General features: G+C 47.1%; 1 protein-coding gene and 1 long non-coding RNA gene across 3 annotated transcripts in view; one reads left to right on the forward strand and one right to left on the reverse strand.

Annotated features, from left to right (window-relative positions):
- On the reverse strand, window positions 1–14,396 carry LOC122656402. The gene is made up of 3 exons (XR_006332099.1): window positions 14,385–14,396; window positions 147–278; window positions 1–46 (listed from the first exon to the last, which is right to left on the reverse strand). It is a non-coding gene; the product is annotated as an uncharacterized LOC122656402 (long non-coding RNA).
- Window positions 12,298–18,145, forward strand: part of LOC122656400 — a 26,336-nt gene continuing 20,488 nt past the window's right edge. Inside the window, exons 1-4 of one of the 2 annotated variants that reach the window (XM_043850890.1) lie at window positions 12,298–12,432; window positions 13,051–13,255; window positions 13,477–13,803; window positions 14,068–14,290. In XM_043850890.1, the coding sequence (XP_043706825.1) occupies window positions 13,146–13,255; window positions 13,477–13,803; window positions 14,068–14,290 (660 nt within the window). In that variant the 5' untranslated portion in view covers window positions 12,298–12,432; window positions 13,051–13,145. The remainder of the gene's footprint in view (window positions 12,433–13,050; window positions 13,256–13,476; window positions 13,804–14,067; window positions 14,291–18,145) is intronic. The other variant, XM_043850891.1, reaches the window with a different exon arrangement.

An 18,145-nucleotide genomic window follows, 5' to 3' on the forward strand; every position in this document is an offset into this window, starting at 1 on the left:
CAGAGTCCACATCATCGAAGAGGTGGGACCATCATAGTTTGGCAGCCTTTCATACAATCAAACATGAATGAATAAATCAAAATCCTTACAAATTTGAAGTTCAGATGTGTAAACACCCTTGCAGAAAACATAACAGGAAAAGCCACCTTAAGAGCAGAGACAGAGCTCTCATCCCAGCTATCACAGATGATTCCATCAAAATCTAGGTCATATAGATCCCCCATTTCCCCCTTTTTAGTTTTGTTAGATTCTTTTGTCTTTAAACTTTAATTCTCCCACTTGAAAAGGACTTCACAATTCTTATGTTGTTGAATGGAATCGTAGTAGGTCAAAAGATGTGTTTGCTTTTCTTCATTGACTATGAGATTGAAGTGAAATATTATCTTCCACTACTCTCCAATGACTAGGGGTTTAAAACTTAGAGAGAGAGAGAGAGAGAGAGAGAGGGGGGAGTTTACCTCATCTGTGCCTGATGAACCACAAATCATCCCACCCTATCAGAAGATGCCACGTGTCCCTAAACAACAGGAGACCCACCCAGACACTAAAAGCAGGAGATCCACCGGGACACCAACAGCAGGAGATCCACCCAGACACCAGCTACACCTTGGGCGTCATCCCCCTTGGGCCAATGTCGACTTGTACATCCTTCCCCCTCAAGCCTTATCTACTGAAGAGTTGGGACCAAGACAGGGTGCAAGTACGAGCTGGACTATATGACCACCACGTCGCCAACAAGATACACACCACCACAAAGGCTCCGGGCCCTCACCTACCACTTACGTAACCTAGATGGGCTCAAGCACCAGGGACCCTATCTACCACGTAGAAGGATCTATCCGTCAAGAAGGATAACCCTACTGGGACACTAAGTCTCACGGGAAGACAACCAACCAGGGAGGAGCCCGGCTACTCAGGGACTCTATCCACTCCGTGGTTCACTCTTCCATCTACGAAGAAGATTCCACATCAACTAGGGACTCTCCACTCCGCCATGCATCACTTTAAAAGAGGAGGTATCTCACACCCTCAACCCATCTTGAATAATCTCTATTCATCTGTTTGCTCAGGAGATCTCACTTTGGCATCGGAGAGCCCTAGGCCGGAACCACACCGGTTCTCTCTGGTGACCCCTTGCTACTTTTTGCAGGTGACGGCACTCGTAGGACCGCTCGACGATTTCTTGACGCAACAGATTGGCACCGTCTGTGGGAACGACGCTAGCCATCATACCTACTAGCTCGCTTCCATACTCATACAATGCCGCCGCGAAGGAAGACCGCTGCCTCTACCAACAATGTTGCAAGGAACTGATCACCCCCTCCAAAGTGCTCTCATCGTAGAGCCAATGGCCAGGACCATGTCCCTCTGGAGGAAGAGATCCCTCATGACGACCAAGTCACGGTCAACGAGCCCAACAACGACCCTACAAACGATGTAGTGGTGGAGGTGGGACCTGACCCCAATGCACCAACCACCATGGGTCAGATTAACGACCTGCAGAGACAAATCCTTGATGAACAGTGATTCTTTCGAGACTACCTGAGGCAGCGGGCCACGTCCCACCGCCGCAGAACATCGTCATCACTAAGAGCAGAGCCCGTACCACGACAAGAATCAAACCCTAGGAGGTCTTCTCCCAGGGGTGACAGATCGGGGAGAGTTACAGGACGAGCAAGTCTTGTACACCAGCAGAGGGATCCTTCCCAGCATCCCAGAAGAACGACAAACCTCCCAGTAAAGTCAGAGCGTGGGAGGACACCAACAGCCAGGACAAGGGTGCCAAGCCCGGAGAGATCCATATGGAGGTCCGTGTTCGAAGGTCGACTGAGAGGAAGTCACATACCACCACGTGGCCAGACCTACAGGGAGGAGAGCCCCTTACCTTCCCTCCAGGGTTCGTCATGGTGTGACCACTCACCATCCCGCCAGCACTCAAGGTGGGAGGAAACTTCAAGGAGAGGACTGGAATGAGGTCGCAGTGAACGTCCTGTCAGGCATGAAGCACAGACACGAGGTGAGGAGCTAGATCGAAGACTGCGTGACCTGGATGAGAAGCTGGAAGGGTTGAAGAAGCAGACCAAGGGCGAGACACATTCCATATCAGGTCAGCATATGTTCTCCACGGAGATCATGTCTGCCACACTCCCCTCCAGGTTCAGGTTGCCTACCTTTGAGCTCTATAGTGGTACCACCGACCCTAACGACCATATCAACTACTTCAATGGGATGATGACCCTATACGGGGGATCGGACGTCATCTCCAGTCGAGCATTCCCTGCATCCCTCAAGGGTGCAGCTACCTCATGGTTCTCTAGGCTACGATCGAGGTCCATAGATTCGTTCGTGGAGTTGTGTGAACAATTCGTCACCCGCTTCCAGAGCAGCGTCAAATAAAAGAAGACCACCGTCAATCTATTGAACGTGGTACCGAACCCTGGGGAATCCCTCAGGGAGTATGTTAGCGGGTTCACCAAGGAGTCCTTGAAAGTTTGAGACTTGGACGACCAGACCCAGTATGTAGCCCTGGCAGGAGGCATCAAAGACCTGGACCTGATCAAGAACCTAGGACATCATGAGACCAGGACCATGAAAGAGCTCCTGGAGCGATGTAATGAATTTACCAATATGGCCGAGGTACTGCAAGCCAGGAAGGAAGCCGCAAGATAACAAGAGGTCAGCACCAGATGATCGAAAAGAAAGTAAGAGATCGAGGACCGATCGACGATAAGAGAAGGACGACCGCCCATCTAGGCACACTGACCGTCGACTAGAGAGGATTGAGAGAGCAGGCAGCCCAGAGTTCACACCACTGAACACCACTAGGTCTCAGATCCTTATGCAGATCCAAGACCGCGACCTACTCCGTTGGCCACGACCTATGCTAGCAGGACCAAAGAAGCAAAACCCTAACAAGTACTGTCTCTTCCACAAGGAGAATGGACATGCTACAGAGGACTGCTACCAACTGAAGAGGGAGATAGAAGGCCTTGTGAAAGCAGGGAGTTTGAACAAATACATGAAAGGGAGACGTGATGGTCGTTCGGGTCAATGTGATAGAGGTCGTGACCAAGAAAGAGAAGAACCCAGAAGAGAAGAAAGGAGGTCAAATCGAGAAAGAGACTGCCCAGAAGAGCAGAGAGGCACGGTAGGGCCTAGTGGCACCAAGGGAGCCCCCATCCTCACCATACTAGGAGGACCGAGGTAGGATTCCACCAGGAAGGCCAAAGCCCATGCCCGGTTCATGGGAGTTAAAGAGAAGCCAAGCAAGATAGCCAAGACCGAGACGGTGATCTCCTTCTCGGATGAAGACTTGGAAGGACTAAGCTTCCCACATGAGGATGCCCTGGTGATACAGGTGGAGATAGCCAACCGACTTCTACACAGGGTGCTGGTAGATACAGGGGCGTCAGTAGTTGTGCTCTCCTTAGATGCCTACCGACAGTTCAGGTTCGGGGACGACCAACTCAAGTTAGAACCCACCTACCTCCATGGATTCTCGGGCACCACCGCCTCCATCAGAGGCACTATAGAGCTACCCATCACCTTCGGAGCACATCCACAACAAGTGACCATCATGGTAAACTTTATGGTCGTCAAGTCCGTGGTGTCATTCAACGGCCTCCTAGGGCAACCATCTCTAATAGCCCTTAGAGGAGTTGTGCCACCACTCCACCTAAAGATGAAGTTCTCCACCGAGAATGGGGTAGGCAAGGTTCGAGGAGATCAGAAGAAAGCAAGGGAGTGCTACGCGACCTTCATGAAGAAGAATAATGGCAACCCCCGCGGAATGACACTCTGCATAGAGAACCTGGTCAGCGACCAGAGGGATGAACTGACAGAAAGAAGAGGAAGACCAGTGGAGGACCTCGTACCATGGTCACTCAGTAAGGATGACCCCTCTAAGGTTGTGTAGGTAGGCTTACTATTGAGCAATACGCAGAAGGAAGAGCTGGGACACCTGCTCCAATCAAACATGGATGTCTTTGCATGGTCAACCTCTGACATGCCAGGCATACCCAGGTCCATTGCAGAACACCGTCTACATGTAGACCTGACCAAGAAGCCCATCCAGCAGAAGAGGCATAACTTCGCCCTTGACCGACAAACAGCCATCAAGGAAGAGATAGAGAAGGTAGCCTACGCCCTAGTGGTGGCGACTAGGAAGCTTCGACCATACTTTCAAGCTCATACCAGCATAGTCCTCACCGACCTACCTTTGAAGAAGGTACTCTATAAGCCAGACATCTCTGGATGACTCATAGCCTGAGCAGTGGAGCTGAGTGAGCATGACATCAGGTTCCAACCAAGGACACCCATCAAGGGTCAAGCTCTGGCAGACTTCGTCGTCGAGTGCACCCTACCTGAGATAGATCCAGAAGTAGAGGAGCCAGAGGAACATGATCGTGGGAGATGTTCGTGGATGGTTCAAGTAATGCCACAGGACGTGGGGCTGGCTTCATACTCACTAGCCCCGAGGGATACCGGATCCAGTATGCCCTCCGATTCACCTTCCAAGCATCCAACAATGAAGCTGAGTACGCGGCACTGCTAGTCGGACTTCGGGTGGCCAAGGCCATCCAAATCACACACCTATCCATCCGGAGTGACTCCCAGCTTGTGGTGAACCAGGTGAATGAAGAATATGAGGCAAAGGATGGGCGAATGGCGACATACCTAGCACGTGCCCGGTCATTGATCGAGGGGTTCGTGACGTTCGAGATGGTTCACATTCCTAGGATCGAGAACACCACCGTCGATGCTCTATCCAGGCTAGCCAATGATGAGTTCCAAAATCTGGCAGGGGCGGTATACATTGAGGTACTACATGAGCCAGCATAACAAGAAAAGCAAGTCAAGGCCATCGAGGAAGGGCCTAGTTGGATGGACCCTATACTCACTTACCTATAGAATGACGTCTTACTAGACAGCAAGGTCGAGGCAAGGAAGACAAGGATGAGAACTGCAAAGTACACCATCTTGGATGGGATACTATGCAAAAGGGGGGTCACAGTGCCATTGCTCCGGTGCCTAGGACCCAAGGGAGCCGAGTACACCTTGGCAGAGGTCCATGGGGGGACGAGCCCTAACTTACAAAGTCCTCCACCAGGGACTCTATTGGCCACGAATGCAAGAGAAAGCCATACAATATGCGAGCAATGTCAGTTGTTCGCCCCAATACCCCATCTACCCGCCACCAAGCTGACATCGATACTCAACCCATACCCTTTGCCAGGGTCAGAGAAAGGCTGTTCCACCAGGCAGACCTAGTCCTGCGCAGGACAATTGCATCACCGCCAAGAAAGGAAGGCAAGTTATTAGCCAACTACGAAGGACCATACATAATCTCCAAGCAGATACGTTCGGAGACCTACCGCTTGAAGACTTCGGAGGGCAAGAAGATAGACCGCACTTGAAACTCAAAACACCTGAAGAAGTACTACCAGTAGAAGTACCCAAGAAGCATCACCAAGAGTAGTAGCAATAATAGTAGCAGTAGCAGAGTAGGCAGTCAACCATGGTTTTGATTTTCAAGGGCAATTTGAAACTTTATTCTGAGATTTATAGAAGATATTTGGTGATTGAGATCGACTACCACCAAAGCACCAAGGCCCGTAGGCCACCCCGACGCAAGGTTCGATGACCAATGGTTCGCTGACCACCAAAGCGCAAGGTCCGTTGACCACTAAGGCATAATGCCACCAAGGCCCGTAGGCCACCCCGGCGCAAGGTCCGATGACCAATGGTTCGCTGACCACCAAAGCGCAAGGTCCGTTGACCACTAAGGCATAATGCCACCAAGGCCCGTAGGCCACCCCGACGTAAGGTCTGATGACCAAAGGTCTGCTAACCACCAAAGAGGTCCGTTGACCACCAAGGCATAATACCACCAAGGCCCGTTGGCCACCCCGACGCAAGGTCCGCAGATCACCAAGGGGCAAGGTCTGATGACCACCAAGGCCCGTTGGCCACCCGACGCAAGGTCCGATGACCAAAATCCATTGACCCCCAAGGCACAAGGTCCGATGACCACCAAGGCCCGTTGGCCACCCTGGCCCAAGGTCCGCTGGCCACTAGGACGCAAAGTCTGACGACCACCAGTGTCCAAGAACCACCAAGGCGAAACGCCACCCAGGTCTATAAACCGCCCGGGTCCGAGGACCCCTAAGGTCCGCAGACCACCCAGGTCCAAGGACCACCAAGAGCAAGCAATTATCATGGAACAAGTGCGACTAAATGAAAGAGAAGTCAATCATGAAAAATAAGGAAGTCACAGCAATACAAGTTCCACACCTAATAAATCTAAGTGTCAACATACACACATCAATGAGATCAAGAGGCATCAGAAGGAGGGGCCACACTCGACCCAGCAGGGGGGATCATGTCAAGGGCACGAGCCGGTACATCCTCAGGCAAGGCAGTACCTCCGTCGGGCACCACGCCGCCATCTCCAATAAAAACACTAGCCGTCGCCACAGTCCCAGACAGCATTGCAGCGAACTCGGTGAACCCCGAGAAGTCATAGCCAGGGGTCTCCACCAGGACATGAGCACCCAGGTCCCGGATACCCCCCTCATATACCTCCTGCATACGCTCATGGAACAGTGTCGTCAGTGCGGGAGAACTCTGAAACTCCGCCACTGCCCGCTCGCCCGCCTCAACTAGCTCATCTGCATGACTCTGCCTCAAAGCACGGACCTCCTCCTCCGAGGCACGAAGTTTGATCGAGCTCTGGGTCACCTCCATCGATGCCGCACTAAGCTCATCCATTAGACTCCTCTCACGAGCCATGCTGGCAGCCTTAAGGCCTTAGAGCTCCCTCGCCAAACCCTGTACCTTGTGGGCCAGCTGAACCTCATGAAAAGCACTTCTGTCAAGTCGAAGCACAGCTTCGGTAATACGATGGAAGACCTACAAACAACACCTATCCATAAGAGCCATACCAAGAGCAAGAAGGGCAACAACACTAAGTATAACAGATGAGAGAAGAATAACTCACAGAAGCCATGTCAGGATAGAGGGCGTGCGTCAGAGAAGCATCACTAAGCTCTTGTAGGGCTGAACTCTCAGTCTGGAGCCTCCCCTTCGTGGTCAGTGTCGCACCTTCCTCAAGGTCCGCCAACCGCCAAGGTCCATCGACCACTAAGGTCCGTCGACCACCAAGGTTCGCCGATCACCGAGGTCCGTCGACTACCAAGGTCCGATGACCACCAAGGTCCGCCAACTGCCAAGATCTGCCAACCATGAAGGTCCGATGACCACCAAGGTCTGTCGATCGCCAAGGTTCGCCGATTGCCAAGGTCCAATGACCATCAAAGTCTGTTGACCACCAAGCTCCGCCTACCACCAAGGTCCGCTGACCACCAAGGTCCGGTGACTACCAAGGTCCGATGACCACCAATGTTCGCCGAACGTCAAGGTCCACCTACTGCCAAAGTCTGCCAACCACCAAAGTCCAAGTACAATGCCACCCAGGTCCACAGATCACCAAAGTTCAAGAACTATCAAGGCTCAAAACCACCAAGGTTGAACGACTACTAAGGCCTATCAGCCATATACTAGTGATGAAGAGCAATACATAAAGGGGCGCGGATCCAACCACAATAGTGGCGGAGTCAGATTCGCTATACGTCATGGACAATGGCAAGGAAGGCTACTTACTTGAGTAGTAGTCCCCCAACGTCTAGCCACCGACCCAAGAGAGTGGATGCCAACCTGCAACCACCAACATGCAAATCAGTCACGAAGGGTTACCTCAAAAAAAAAGAAAAAAAAAAGAGTACCAGTCTGTCAACCAACCAGGCATAGCGGCGCCAACCTCCAGGGGACGTCGGACAGGCACAGGTGCGCCAACCGCTAGGGGACGTCAGACAGGCACAGGGGTGCCAACCGTCAGGGGACGTCGGACAGACACAAGGGTGTCAACCGCACAGGGGACGTCAGACCGAACAAAGGGCGCCAACCGTGAGGGACGTCTGACCACACAAGGGCGCCAACCCCTGGAAAAAGAAAGGAGAGATGAGAGATCGAAAAAAAAAAAAAAAAAAGGAGATCCGTCAAGGGGCCACGGCTAAAGGCCATGGGCGTCAACCCCTTGGGGGTGAGAGAGAAGAGAGAGAAGAAGGAGTAAAAAAAAAAATCCATTAAGGGACCACGGCCAAAGGCCATAGGCGTTAAGCCGTTAACCCCTAGGGCGTGGACTAAGGAGAGAGAAGAGAGAGAAGAAGGTGTGAAAAAAAAATATAAAAAAATGGCGCCATCAATGGGCATCATGTACTCATGTGTGAGAAGACAAGGAGAGAGAAGAGGGAAAAGGAAAAGTAGGAGAGAGAAAAGAAGAAAAAGAATGAGAGAGAGAGAGAAAGAGAAAAAGTAAAAAGAAAATAAAAAAAAGGGGTTTTTTACCTTGGCCGCGGTCGAGCGACGCCAACAGGCGCGGATTGAAGCACCAGGTGCGGACCGAGGGAACGGGCACAGATCGGATCGGGGATTGAAGCAAGGTGCAGATCGGATCGCGGATCGAAGCAAGGCGCAGATTGAATCGTGGATAGAAGCAGGACGCGGATCGAAGGATGCCCGAATAGGAGCGGTGCTAACGGGCGCGGACAGTCGAGCGGCGCCAACGGGCGCAGATGAGCGTAAACAGGCCGAGGTATGAGCAAAGAACGTGAGACCGAGGCATGGACGACACGGGAACAAGGAGGCGACAAGCTCAAGATCAAGCCTCGAGCGTGATCAAGATCAAGAGTAAGCAACACTAAGAAGGCCAAGGTTGGGCAAGCCACTGGGAAGGCCAATGACTAATAGCAAAGAAATGAAGAAACCAGAAGAGAGCAAGGGAGACAAAGCTCCAAAACAAAAATACGGCGGATACTCTCTTGAGCACATTGTTCCAAGAGAGTGGGGGACAAATGATGAACCACAAATCATCCCACCCTATCAGAAGATGCCACGTGTCCCTGAACAACTGGAGATCCACCCAGACACTAACAGCAGGAGATCCACCCGGACACTAACAGCAGGAGATCCACCCGGACACCAGCTACACCTTGGGCGTCATCCCCCTTGGGCCAATGTCGACTTGTACATCCCTCCCCCTCAGGCCTTATCCACTGAAGAGTTGGGACCTCGATAGGGTGCAAGTACGAGCTGGACTACATAACCACCACGTCGCCAACAAGATACACACCACCACGAAGGCTTCGGGCCCTCACCTGCCACTTGTGTAACCTAAATGGAGTCAAGCACCATGGATCCTATCTACCACATAGAAGGATCTATCCATCAAGAAGGATAACCCTACTGGGACACTAAGTCTCATGGGAAGACAACCAACCAGGGAGGAGCCCTGCTACTCAGGGACTCTATCCACTCCGTGGTTCACTCTTCCATCTACGAAGAAGACTCCACATCAACTAGGGACTCTCCACTCCGCCATGCACCGCTTTAAAAGAGGAGGTATCTCACACCCTGAACCCATCTTAAATAATCTCTATTCATCTGTTTGCTCAGGAGATCTCACATTGGCATCGGAGAGCCCTAGGCCGGAACAACACCGGTTTTCTCTGGTGACCCCTTGGTACTTTTTGCAGGTGACGGCACTCGCAGGACCGCTCGACGATTTCTTGACGCAACAGTGCCGGTGTTGCAAAGTTACAAGAAGAGATCGAATCGTTGGACATCGGAAGGGAAGGGACGGGACTTGGCCTTAATGTTGAAGGTCTCTGCAAAGAAGATGGAAGACCTAGGTCACTCGACAATGCGTTTTGTACACATTTAATATGCGAAGTCCAACCGTATGTGTTTTTTGGCATTCATTTGATAGTAGTTTGGAATTCGCGTTTAAAAAGGGAGGATCATTTTATTCGCCATTTAATTGTGCTTTAACAACTATGGTCTGGATTCAAATCAGATAGAATCAATGGGATCAACCAATTTTTTCAATCGATCCACAAAAATAAATCGGCCAATTAATCAGACTTTCGGCTTTCCCTTCTCCTTCATTGTTGTTCCTCCCATGCCATTTCTCTCCTTCGGTACCCCTAAAGAAGCCATTGACTAATGTTGTCGGCGTAAGCATCACCACCAAATCGAACCCCTCTTAACTACCTCCATCTCTTCCAACCCAACAGGGTCCCATAAACCCTAACACCAATGCACCCAAACTACAAGTGACTGAGGAACAAAGAGATAGGACGAGAGATGAGAGAGGATGAATGCAACACCCATTTTATGCAAAAACCAAAGGCAAATGAGCCCCCTCTCTCTTCCCCAACTTCTCTATAGTTTTTTTGGTGGGCTTGGACAACAAAGAAATTATGTCTCAACTTCATTTCTTGTTGTTCTCAATAATGAAATGGAGACAGAGAGGAGATACTTTTCAGATTTCTAACCATTTCCGGTGGTGTTGTTGCCTTAGTTGCAAAGTGAAAGTCAAAGTAGGGATCAAGAATGATGTTTTGCATTGAAATACCCATTTGAGTTGTTGCTTATAAGTTGTTTGGCGAAAATCCTAGATAGATCCAAGTACTCATAGTTGAGGCTGTGAAGCCTGTGAGTGTTTGGGGTAGTAGCCCTTTGCCTTTGTACGATCAAGGACCAAAGCTAAATCTGTTCTTGCAGCGTTGGATAGTATAGTGCAAATACGAAACCCAACTTGAGTATTACACTGTGGATGTAGGCTTATTGCCGAACCACGTATATTTGTGTGTTGTGGTTTGTTTCTTGTATATTGTGAAGTGTTGTGGTTTGTGTAGAGTGGGTGTGTTAGTCCTGGTTGGCATATTCAATTTTGGTGGAAGGGGGGGTAGACACGAACTATAGTTGACCAATCGGGTGCCCCAGCTAGTGGTGCTTACAGGTTACTTGAGTCAGCTATTGGCAGTCCGATGTGTGTGTGAGTTTGGTGAATTTTCGTGGAACTTGGTTTTTGGAATGATTTTTAAAGACTACTGATTCACCTCCCATCTCAGTAACGAAGCCAGATACAACAATTTTTTGAGGCTTATGGGTTGCAAAATATTTGTTGTTTCTATAGAGGTTTGAAAGTTTGAGTTGCAGAGTCTTCAGCATCACTGCTGTCTTAGTTTGAGTTGTAGCATTGAAGTCGCTGCATTAGTGTTGGGTTGGCTCCAATGCCGCTTCTCTCACAGATGATGTAGAGAGAGTGGGACACAAGGACTCAAGGGATTGGGGAATAAAGGTGGGAAAAAGGGAATAAGGGAGTTGACGGATCGAGAGTGAGAAGTGGGGTAATAAGGGAGGAATCAAAGGAGTTGATTAAAGACCTTAGAACTGCATATTGAAGAGTTAAAGTGTCGTTTACATCTAATGAAGAAGGAAAACAAGCAATGAGGGTTTCAGGGAGTAGGGAGGAAGAATGAGGGTTTCTGGGGGGTGTCTGGTTTGGTCGAACATGAACGGCTCGAAACTCAAACCGTCGCAGATGGGATGTTGATGGATTGAACATGATACTTTTTTTTTGTGCATTTTAAAAAATGGGAAAAAGAATTCTACTTGGTGGTGTTTCCTATGCCCTCTCACATGGCACCGTGAAATGATGCCTCGGTCCCCTGAGTAGATACCCAAGCGTGCTCCCCCACTGGCCCAGGTGCTTGTGTGGAGACCATGCAACCAAGTAGAGATCTCTTGCCCAAAAAAAATTAAACGTGTAGTTTATAAGCCAAGACAAATTTTGGTGTTTGCCGTATCTATAAAGTCAATACGGTAAATCACATTAAAACATTAAAAAACAAAAAACGATTGTTTTATTAACGTTTTAAATGCATATTAACTAATTTTTTTTGGCTAAACTTATTAACTAGGGCTCATGTTCTCTCTGCCGCAGCGCCGGCTGCCCCCAAACACATGGGCCTACCACTCATGGGGGGCAGGGTGGTCATTGCACCCAACCCCATGTGTCTGGGCGCAGCCTACGCCCCGGCACAGAGAACATTCTCCCTATTTAATGGAGTTAAGGGAAAGAGAACGCTACTGCCTTTATTCCATCGTTCCATGGCCACAGCTCGGTTAAGAGATTCTCCCCTCACCGTCAAATTTTTCTGTAAAATATAATTTGCAGAAAAATTTACATCGAAGCAGATTAAGGTAGCGTCTCTTGTTGGTCTTTCTTTCGTTTTCTTTCCCTCTCAACTGTCTACTACAGTAACAGGAACAGTACCTGAAATAAAACCAGGTACGCACATATTCAATCCTCATCGTCATCAATTCGTACTTTATCTATTTCTCCTCGAACAAACTCTTCTCTTGACCCCTAAAATACTAAACAAGTATTTACTTTACTGGGGTTCCGCCATCTTTTTCTCTTCACCCCCATCTAAAACTCTTGGTCTTCGTAGAATTTATTAGCTCTGTAATGCAGATTAATTTTGGAAATGGAAGTTTGGTTAAGTTATTGGTGATGAATTTCAGGTTATACTTTACTCCTCCAATATTTTCCCCCCACGAAATTAAATTCGAGACTTCTATATATACTGGGAATCCGATCGTCAGTTCTTACAGAAAATTTGTGATTAGCTTGTTTTGCGTGGCTAGACTGAAGTCACTGAGCTATTTCTTCACTCAGATCAATATGGGAATTGCTTTTGATGAAATGTAGGTTGGAATGTCGTTCATTGATCTTGATTCTGTTACTTGAGTTGACTTTGACTAGTTCTGCCAACTATAGTTACCGAAGTTGTGGTTTCTGTTTCCAGTAACAATGCATAGGCAGTGGTGATTGATTAGGTTAAACCCTACTATGAACTTTTATCTGACTCTCGTGATAGTTTCCTAATCAGTAACCCATTTGATATTGCTCGTATACATTTGTGATCATATATATATATTTTTAAATTTAATCCGGTGTGGGACTTCAGATACATGAACTTTGATCACTAGAGGTTCTTTGTTGGCATACTGATTAATCCGTTGTGTTGTTGTTTAACTAATTGGGTTGGCAACTGACTACTTATTTATTATTTATTATTTATTTATTGAATTAATAAAAAGAGGGCGTAAAAGAGACTCAGAAACTTATGCTTGGTGCAGTTCTTTTTCAGTAACTGAGTTGGGTCCATGCTGTTTCTAGTCGTCGTTGGCAAGAGGATGCATTGATCAAGGGAGTGGAGCTTACTGTTTATTGAATGGCAGAATCTGCCGTGTCACCATCATATGCCAAACTACATTTGTGCAGAAGTGTCCTCAAGAGGAGCACCTTCATACCTAGGAATGCATTTAGCGGAATAGGCCAAAGGTTTGTTTTTCTTTCTCCTTGATCAATCCCTTCTCTCTCCTTCTTTGAAAACTTGTATATTGAGGTATCAGAGTATTGATTTATTAATTGGCTAGTTTCATGAATTGCATCTTTCTCAATTTTTTTTTTTTAAGATAACCGAGGCATAGGTGGTATGCTAGGGGAATCTGAAGGGATGAGAATTCTTATTCTTAAACTTCACTTCATTTATGTGGTTGCAGAAAACATTCATATGGGGTACAGAAACTTTTTGTTCAACTATCATCATGCGAATCATGGGAACTCGGTGCACCTATAGCCAATATCTCAAGACGAAGCCAGCGTTTTAGGGAGTTTTCCTTAAGGCACTGTTTCTTGGGGAGTTTGGCAAATCCAGAGAATGCAATGCCCTTGGAGTGGGTGCCCATTGTTGATCAAGTACTTTTGATGGCTAGTTTAGTCCTTGCATATATGGCTGGGGTGGTACCGACTGAGAAGGCTAATTTCAGTAATAGAAGTAGCAATGCAGGAAATACTGTGGTCCCTGCAAACTCTACCTCTTCTGGTAGGTAAGGGTAATCACATTAATTGTTTTTAAGGTGAAGGCCTGTTATTTGTCCTTTTAGCTATGTGACAAGGACACTATTAAATGCTAAAATACTATGGCTTTAAGCATTGGCATGTGACCCCTGTCAGACACCTCATGCTCTATGGTCTTTTAAATTAGATAATGAATATGATGACTTATTATGAGTAAGATCTGAAGGCAATTCTTTGGTTTTGAGTTTCTTGTGTTACCTTAGTTACATTGGGTAGACAATTTCCATTTGCAGTGCAGCGAAGAATGATCAAAGAGTCAACTCAGAGTCTGCTTGGGATGAAGTGAAATCGAAATTAATCGGTGCTCTGAATGCTATTGAACATGACGATAATTCAGATAACAGAGCTGTTGAATATGAAAAGTGCAGCCCAAAGCGTCCTTTAAGTTTATATGCTGTTGATGAGGGTCCTCGGTTGCGTTTGCTTTGGGCTACTTTACAGCAACTTGAGAAAGAGGCAGGCACTGTCTCTTTACGCTATTGGCATTTTTTATTTTTATTCTCTCTCTATTGCAGGCATCTGAATGAGTTACTGATTGAAGTTTTATAACATAGAAGGATTTGTGAAGCCAGACAGAAAAGAGTGAGAAATTTCAAACAATTGCAGATAAACTAGTTGATTGTCATAATTGGAAGAAAAACCTGCTATCATTGTGCAAAATATAATATTTTGTTTAAGTTGTAGATATTGCAAATGTAAACCAGGGCATAAGTTGATCTCTTCGATCTTTTCTTTTCTCCATATTTTTTTGGCTCTACCTTTTTCATCCTATGTACAGCAGGTGTCCTTACTGGTTCGGGGGTGAAGCTCCCTTTTATGGGAGCTGATGTTGGAGGCAGGAAAAGATAAAAAAGGGTTTTAGAAAAGGGGTTTCATGGTCATTACCCCATATGGAGCAAAATATGATGTAAAGGTCTTTACCATGCAAACCTGCCTGATCTTGCATCCGCTTAGTAATGAGGCAGTAAAAAGTTCTTCGTCACATGCTCTTGTTCTGTCCTTCTACAATGTAAAGTTCAAATACTAGAAGAAATGATTAGGAAAAGTCAATGCTGTGGGTGATACTATTTCTTCCCTTTGATAGTATCTTGTATACATTTTTTCTATTAGTCAATGTAGGTGATATGGTTGTGGTAGTTGTGTTTTGACTGCATACTTGTTTGTGGTGATAACCATGATAACTATACATCGATCTGAGCGTCCAAAGCTGTTGTAATATGGGTTCAAGGGTAGAATTGTTCTAAGGGTATTTTTGTCCTTGTACTCATTCCAGAATGTTCTTCTCTTTATTATAAATAAAGATGGCTGCAGTCACTCAGATTTAAGCCAATATTCACGGAATTCTACATGGCATCAGAGCCAAAAATATTCTAGGGATATGGGAATTAAATTTTTTTTCCTTTTTTTCTTTTTTCTCTTTCTCTCTTCTCCTCGTGATTCTGCCCTAAGGACAGCCACCACCGTAAGCTTGCATACCACCGCAGGCACTCCTCCACCTTTTGCCAGGCCTACACAGCCTCTCCCCTACCTACCGCCACCTCCGCCAGGCCTACACAGCCCCTCCACCACCTACCGCCACCTCCGCAAGGCTCTGCCAGCCCTTCCACCACCTCCAACAGCCTCTCCACCGCCTTCCGCTACCCTCTCCAGCTCCGCAGGCCTCTTGCCCTCCTTTTCTCTCGTGAGAGGCTTCTCCCTTCCTTGCCGTGATTTTTTACCCACCCTTGGTGTTGAGCTGACTCCCACCGAGGGTTTTTTTACCTTCCCTCCTTATGTTCAAAATTTTTTTGGGGGATTTATTTCTGCGTCGTTTTATACCAACCACCATGCCTGACAATTTTGAGATCTCTTCTGCCTCATTTGGTTCTGATGGTTCGTCGCAATGTGACTTTATTCCGTTTTCGGTGAATCCCATCAAGTTGAATGGCCGTAATTATCTTTTATGGTCTCGCTCATGCTTGTTTGCAATTGGTTCCCGTGGTCTCTCTGGCTACATCGCGGGAACTCAGGTCAGGCCTATTGAGACTGGTTCTGCACAGGATAGATGGATGAACTTAAATTTGTTGGTTATGTCCTATCTGGTTAATTCCATGGAACAAGAAATTGCCGGGCGCTATCTCCTTCTTGATTCAGCTGCAAAAATTTGGAAGACAGCCAAGGACACCTATTCTCAGGTTGGGAATGCTGCCCAATGTTATGAACTCCGTCAAAAGATTTATTCTACCAAGCAGCTGGAGTTATCCCTTTCTCAGTATTACGATACTATGTGTGCTATGTGGCAGTAGTTGGATTTTCTGGGTACCTTTACTACCACCTGCGATGTTGATGCCACGGCCTTTCGAAAGTGGGAGGATGGTTTACGTGTTTTTGATTTTTTGGCCGGCCTCAATATTAAGTTTGATCAGATCTGTGCCACCATTTTCAAACCGAGACCCACTTCCAATTCTAGAGCAAGCCTATGCAATTCTGTCGGTTGAGGATAGTCGGCGTACAACCATGGTTCATCCTGTTACTCAGGAACGATTGGTCCTTATTTTTGGTTCCTAGTCTTCTCGTGGAAATTCTTCCTGGTCTGCTAGTACTGATCGGACATCTGGTGATCGCCCTCCCATTAAATGCGATCACTTTGGGAAGGAATGGCATACCAAAGACCGATGTTGGAAGCTTCATGGTCACCCTGCAGATACTCGCGGGCGTGGGAAGGGTGGTTCCAATCGGCCTAGTAACACCCGTGCTCATCAGGCAGCTACTGAAGAACAGCCTGATCAATCTCTTTCCCAAGTTGTGGCCGAATTGCAAAATCTACGGGATATGGTGAATCGCTTGGACACATCTTCTTCGGCATCAGTATCTCCTTCCATGGCTGCCTCAGCTTTGTCTCTGCCTACCAATCCCAATATACCTTCTTCCACAGGTATTTCATTTGGTTGGAAATGTACCTCGGTCATGCCTGATTCTTGGGTAATTGACTCAGGGGCAACCGACCATATGACAGGTTCTTCATCTATTTTTTCCAAATATTTTCCTCTATTTGGTCATAATAAGGTTCGTGTTGATGATGGGTCTCTTTCTCCTATCTCGGGGAAGGGATTTGTGCAGTGCACTTCTTCTCTTAGCCTTTCATCTGTGTTACATGTCCCAAAGTTTACTGCTAATTTGCTTTCCATTAGTAGCCTAACTAAGGATTTAAACTGCAAAGTAACATTTTTTCCAACCCATTGTTTGTTTCAGGACTTGGCAACGGACAGTACGATTGCATGTGGTAAAGTGGTTGGTAGTCTGTACGTGTGTGACAGTTCCCGGACAACTTTGACATCTCAGCCGGCGTCCTCTGATTTTGATTTTGCACTATTTAAGTTAAATAATTGGCATTGTCGTTTGGGCCATCCTTCGATGGGAGTTTTATCTGCTTTATTTCCTAGTCTAGTGAAACGGTGTAATAAACATAATTTTTCTTGTGATGCTTGCACTTTGGTAAAGCAAACTAAAAACATTTTTCCTATTTCTGATAATCGAAGTTTGAGTTCTTTTGGTTTGATACATTCTGATGTGTGGGGTCCTGCCCGATGTGTTTCTACTTTTGGGTTTAGATGGTTTGTAACTTTCATTGACTGTTTTAGTCGGACGACTTGGGTGTATTTGATGCATAGTAAAAGTGATGTCTTCACCTCTTTCACTTTATTTCATAAAATGGTCCAGACCCAGTTCGATGCCAAGGTGAAGATTCTCTGATCAGATAATGGAAAAGAGTATATGGATAGTGCCCTTCGCTCATACTTGGACAGCCATGGAATCATACATTGGACTTCTTGTGTTGATACTCCTGCTCAAAATGGAGTGGCTGAACGCAAGAACCGACATCTATTGGAGGTTGCTCGTTCTCTTATGTTTACTATGATTGTTCCTCCTCATGTCTGGGGTGATGCTATCCTTACAGATGCTTATCTTATCAATCGGCTTCCCTCCCGAGTCTTAGGTGGCCGCTGTCCCTTGGAAATGTTGTTTGGGAAATCCACTTTTGTTGTGCCTCCCATGGTCTTTGGCTGTGTCGTGTTTGCCAGGAATCACCGTGTACACGGAAAGTTTGATCCCAAAGGACTACGATACATTTTTCTCGGTTACTCAGCTACCCAGAAAGGGTATAAATGCTATCATCCTCCTACACGAAGGGTGTTTGTTACTATGGATGTAGTATTCCAGGAGTCTGAGGCTTACTTTAAGCAGCTGGTACCTCTGCAGAGGAAGATTCTAAGTGGTGAAGAGGTCCTGTTGATTGCTCATCTGGACATTGAAATACCTACTATAGAGGAT

Source organism: Telopea speciosissima, chromosome 3 (genome assembly GCF_018873765.1).
Source record: "Telopea speciosissima isolate NSW1024214 ecotype Mountain lineage chromosome 3, Tspe_v1, whole genome shotgun sequence".
Lineage (NCBI taxonomy): Eukaryota > Viridiplantae > Streptophyta > Magnoliopsida > Proteales > Proteaceae > Telopea > Telopea speciosissima.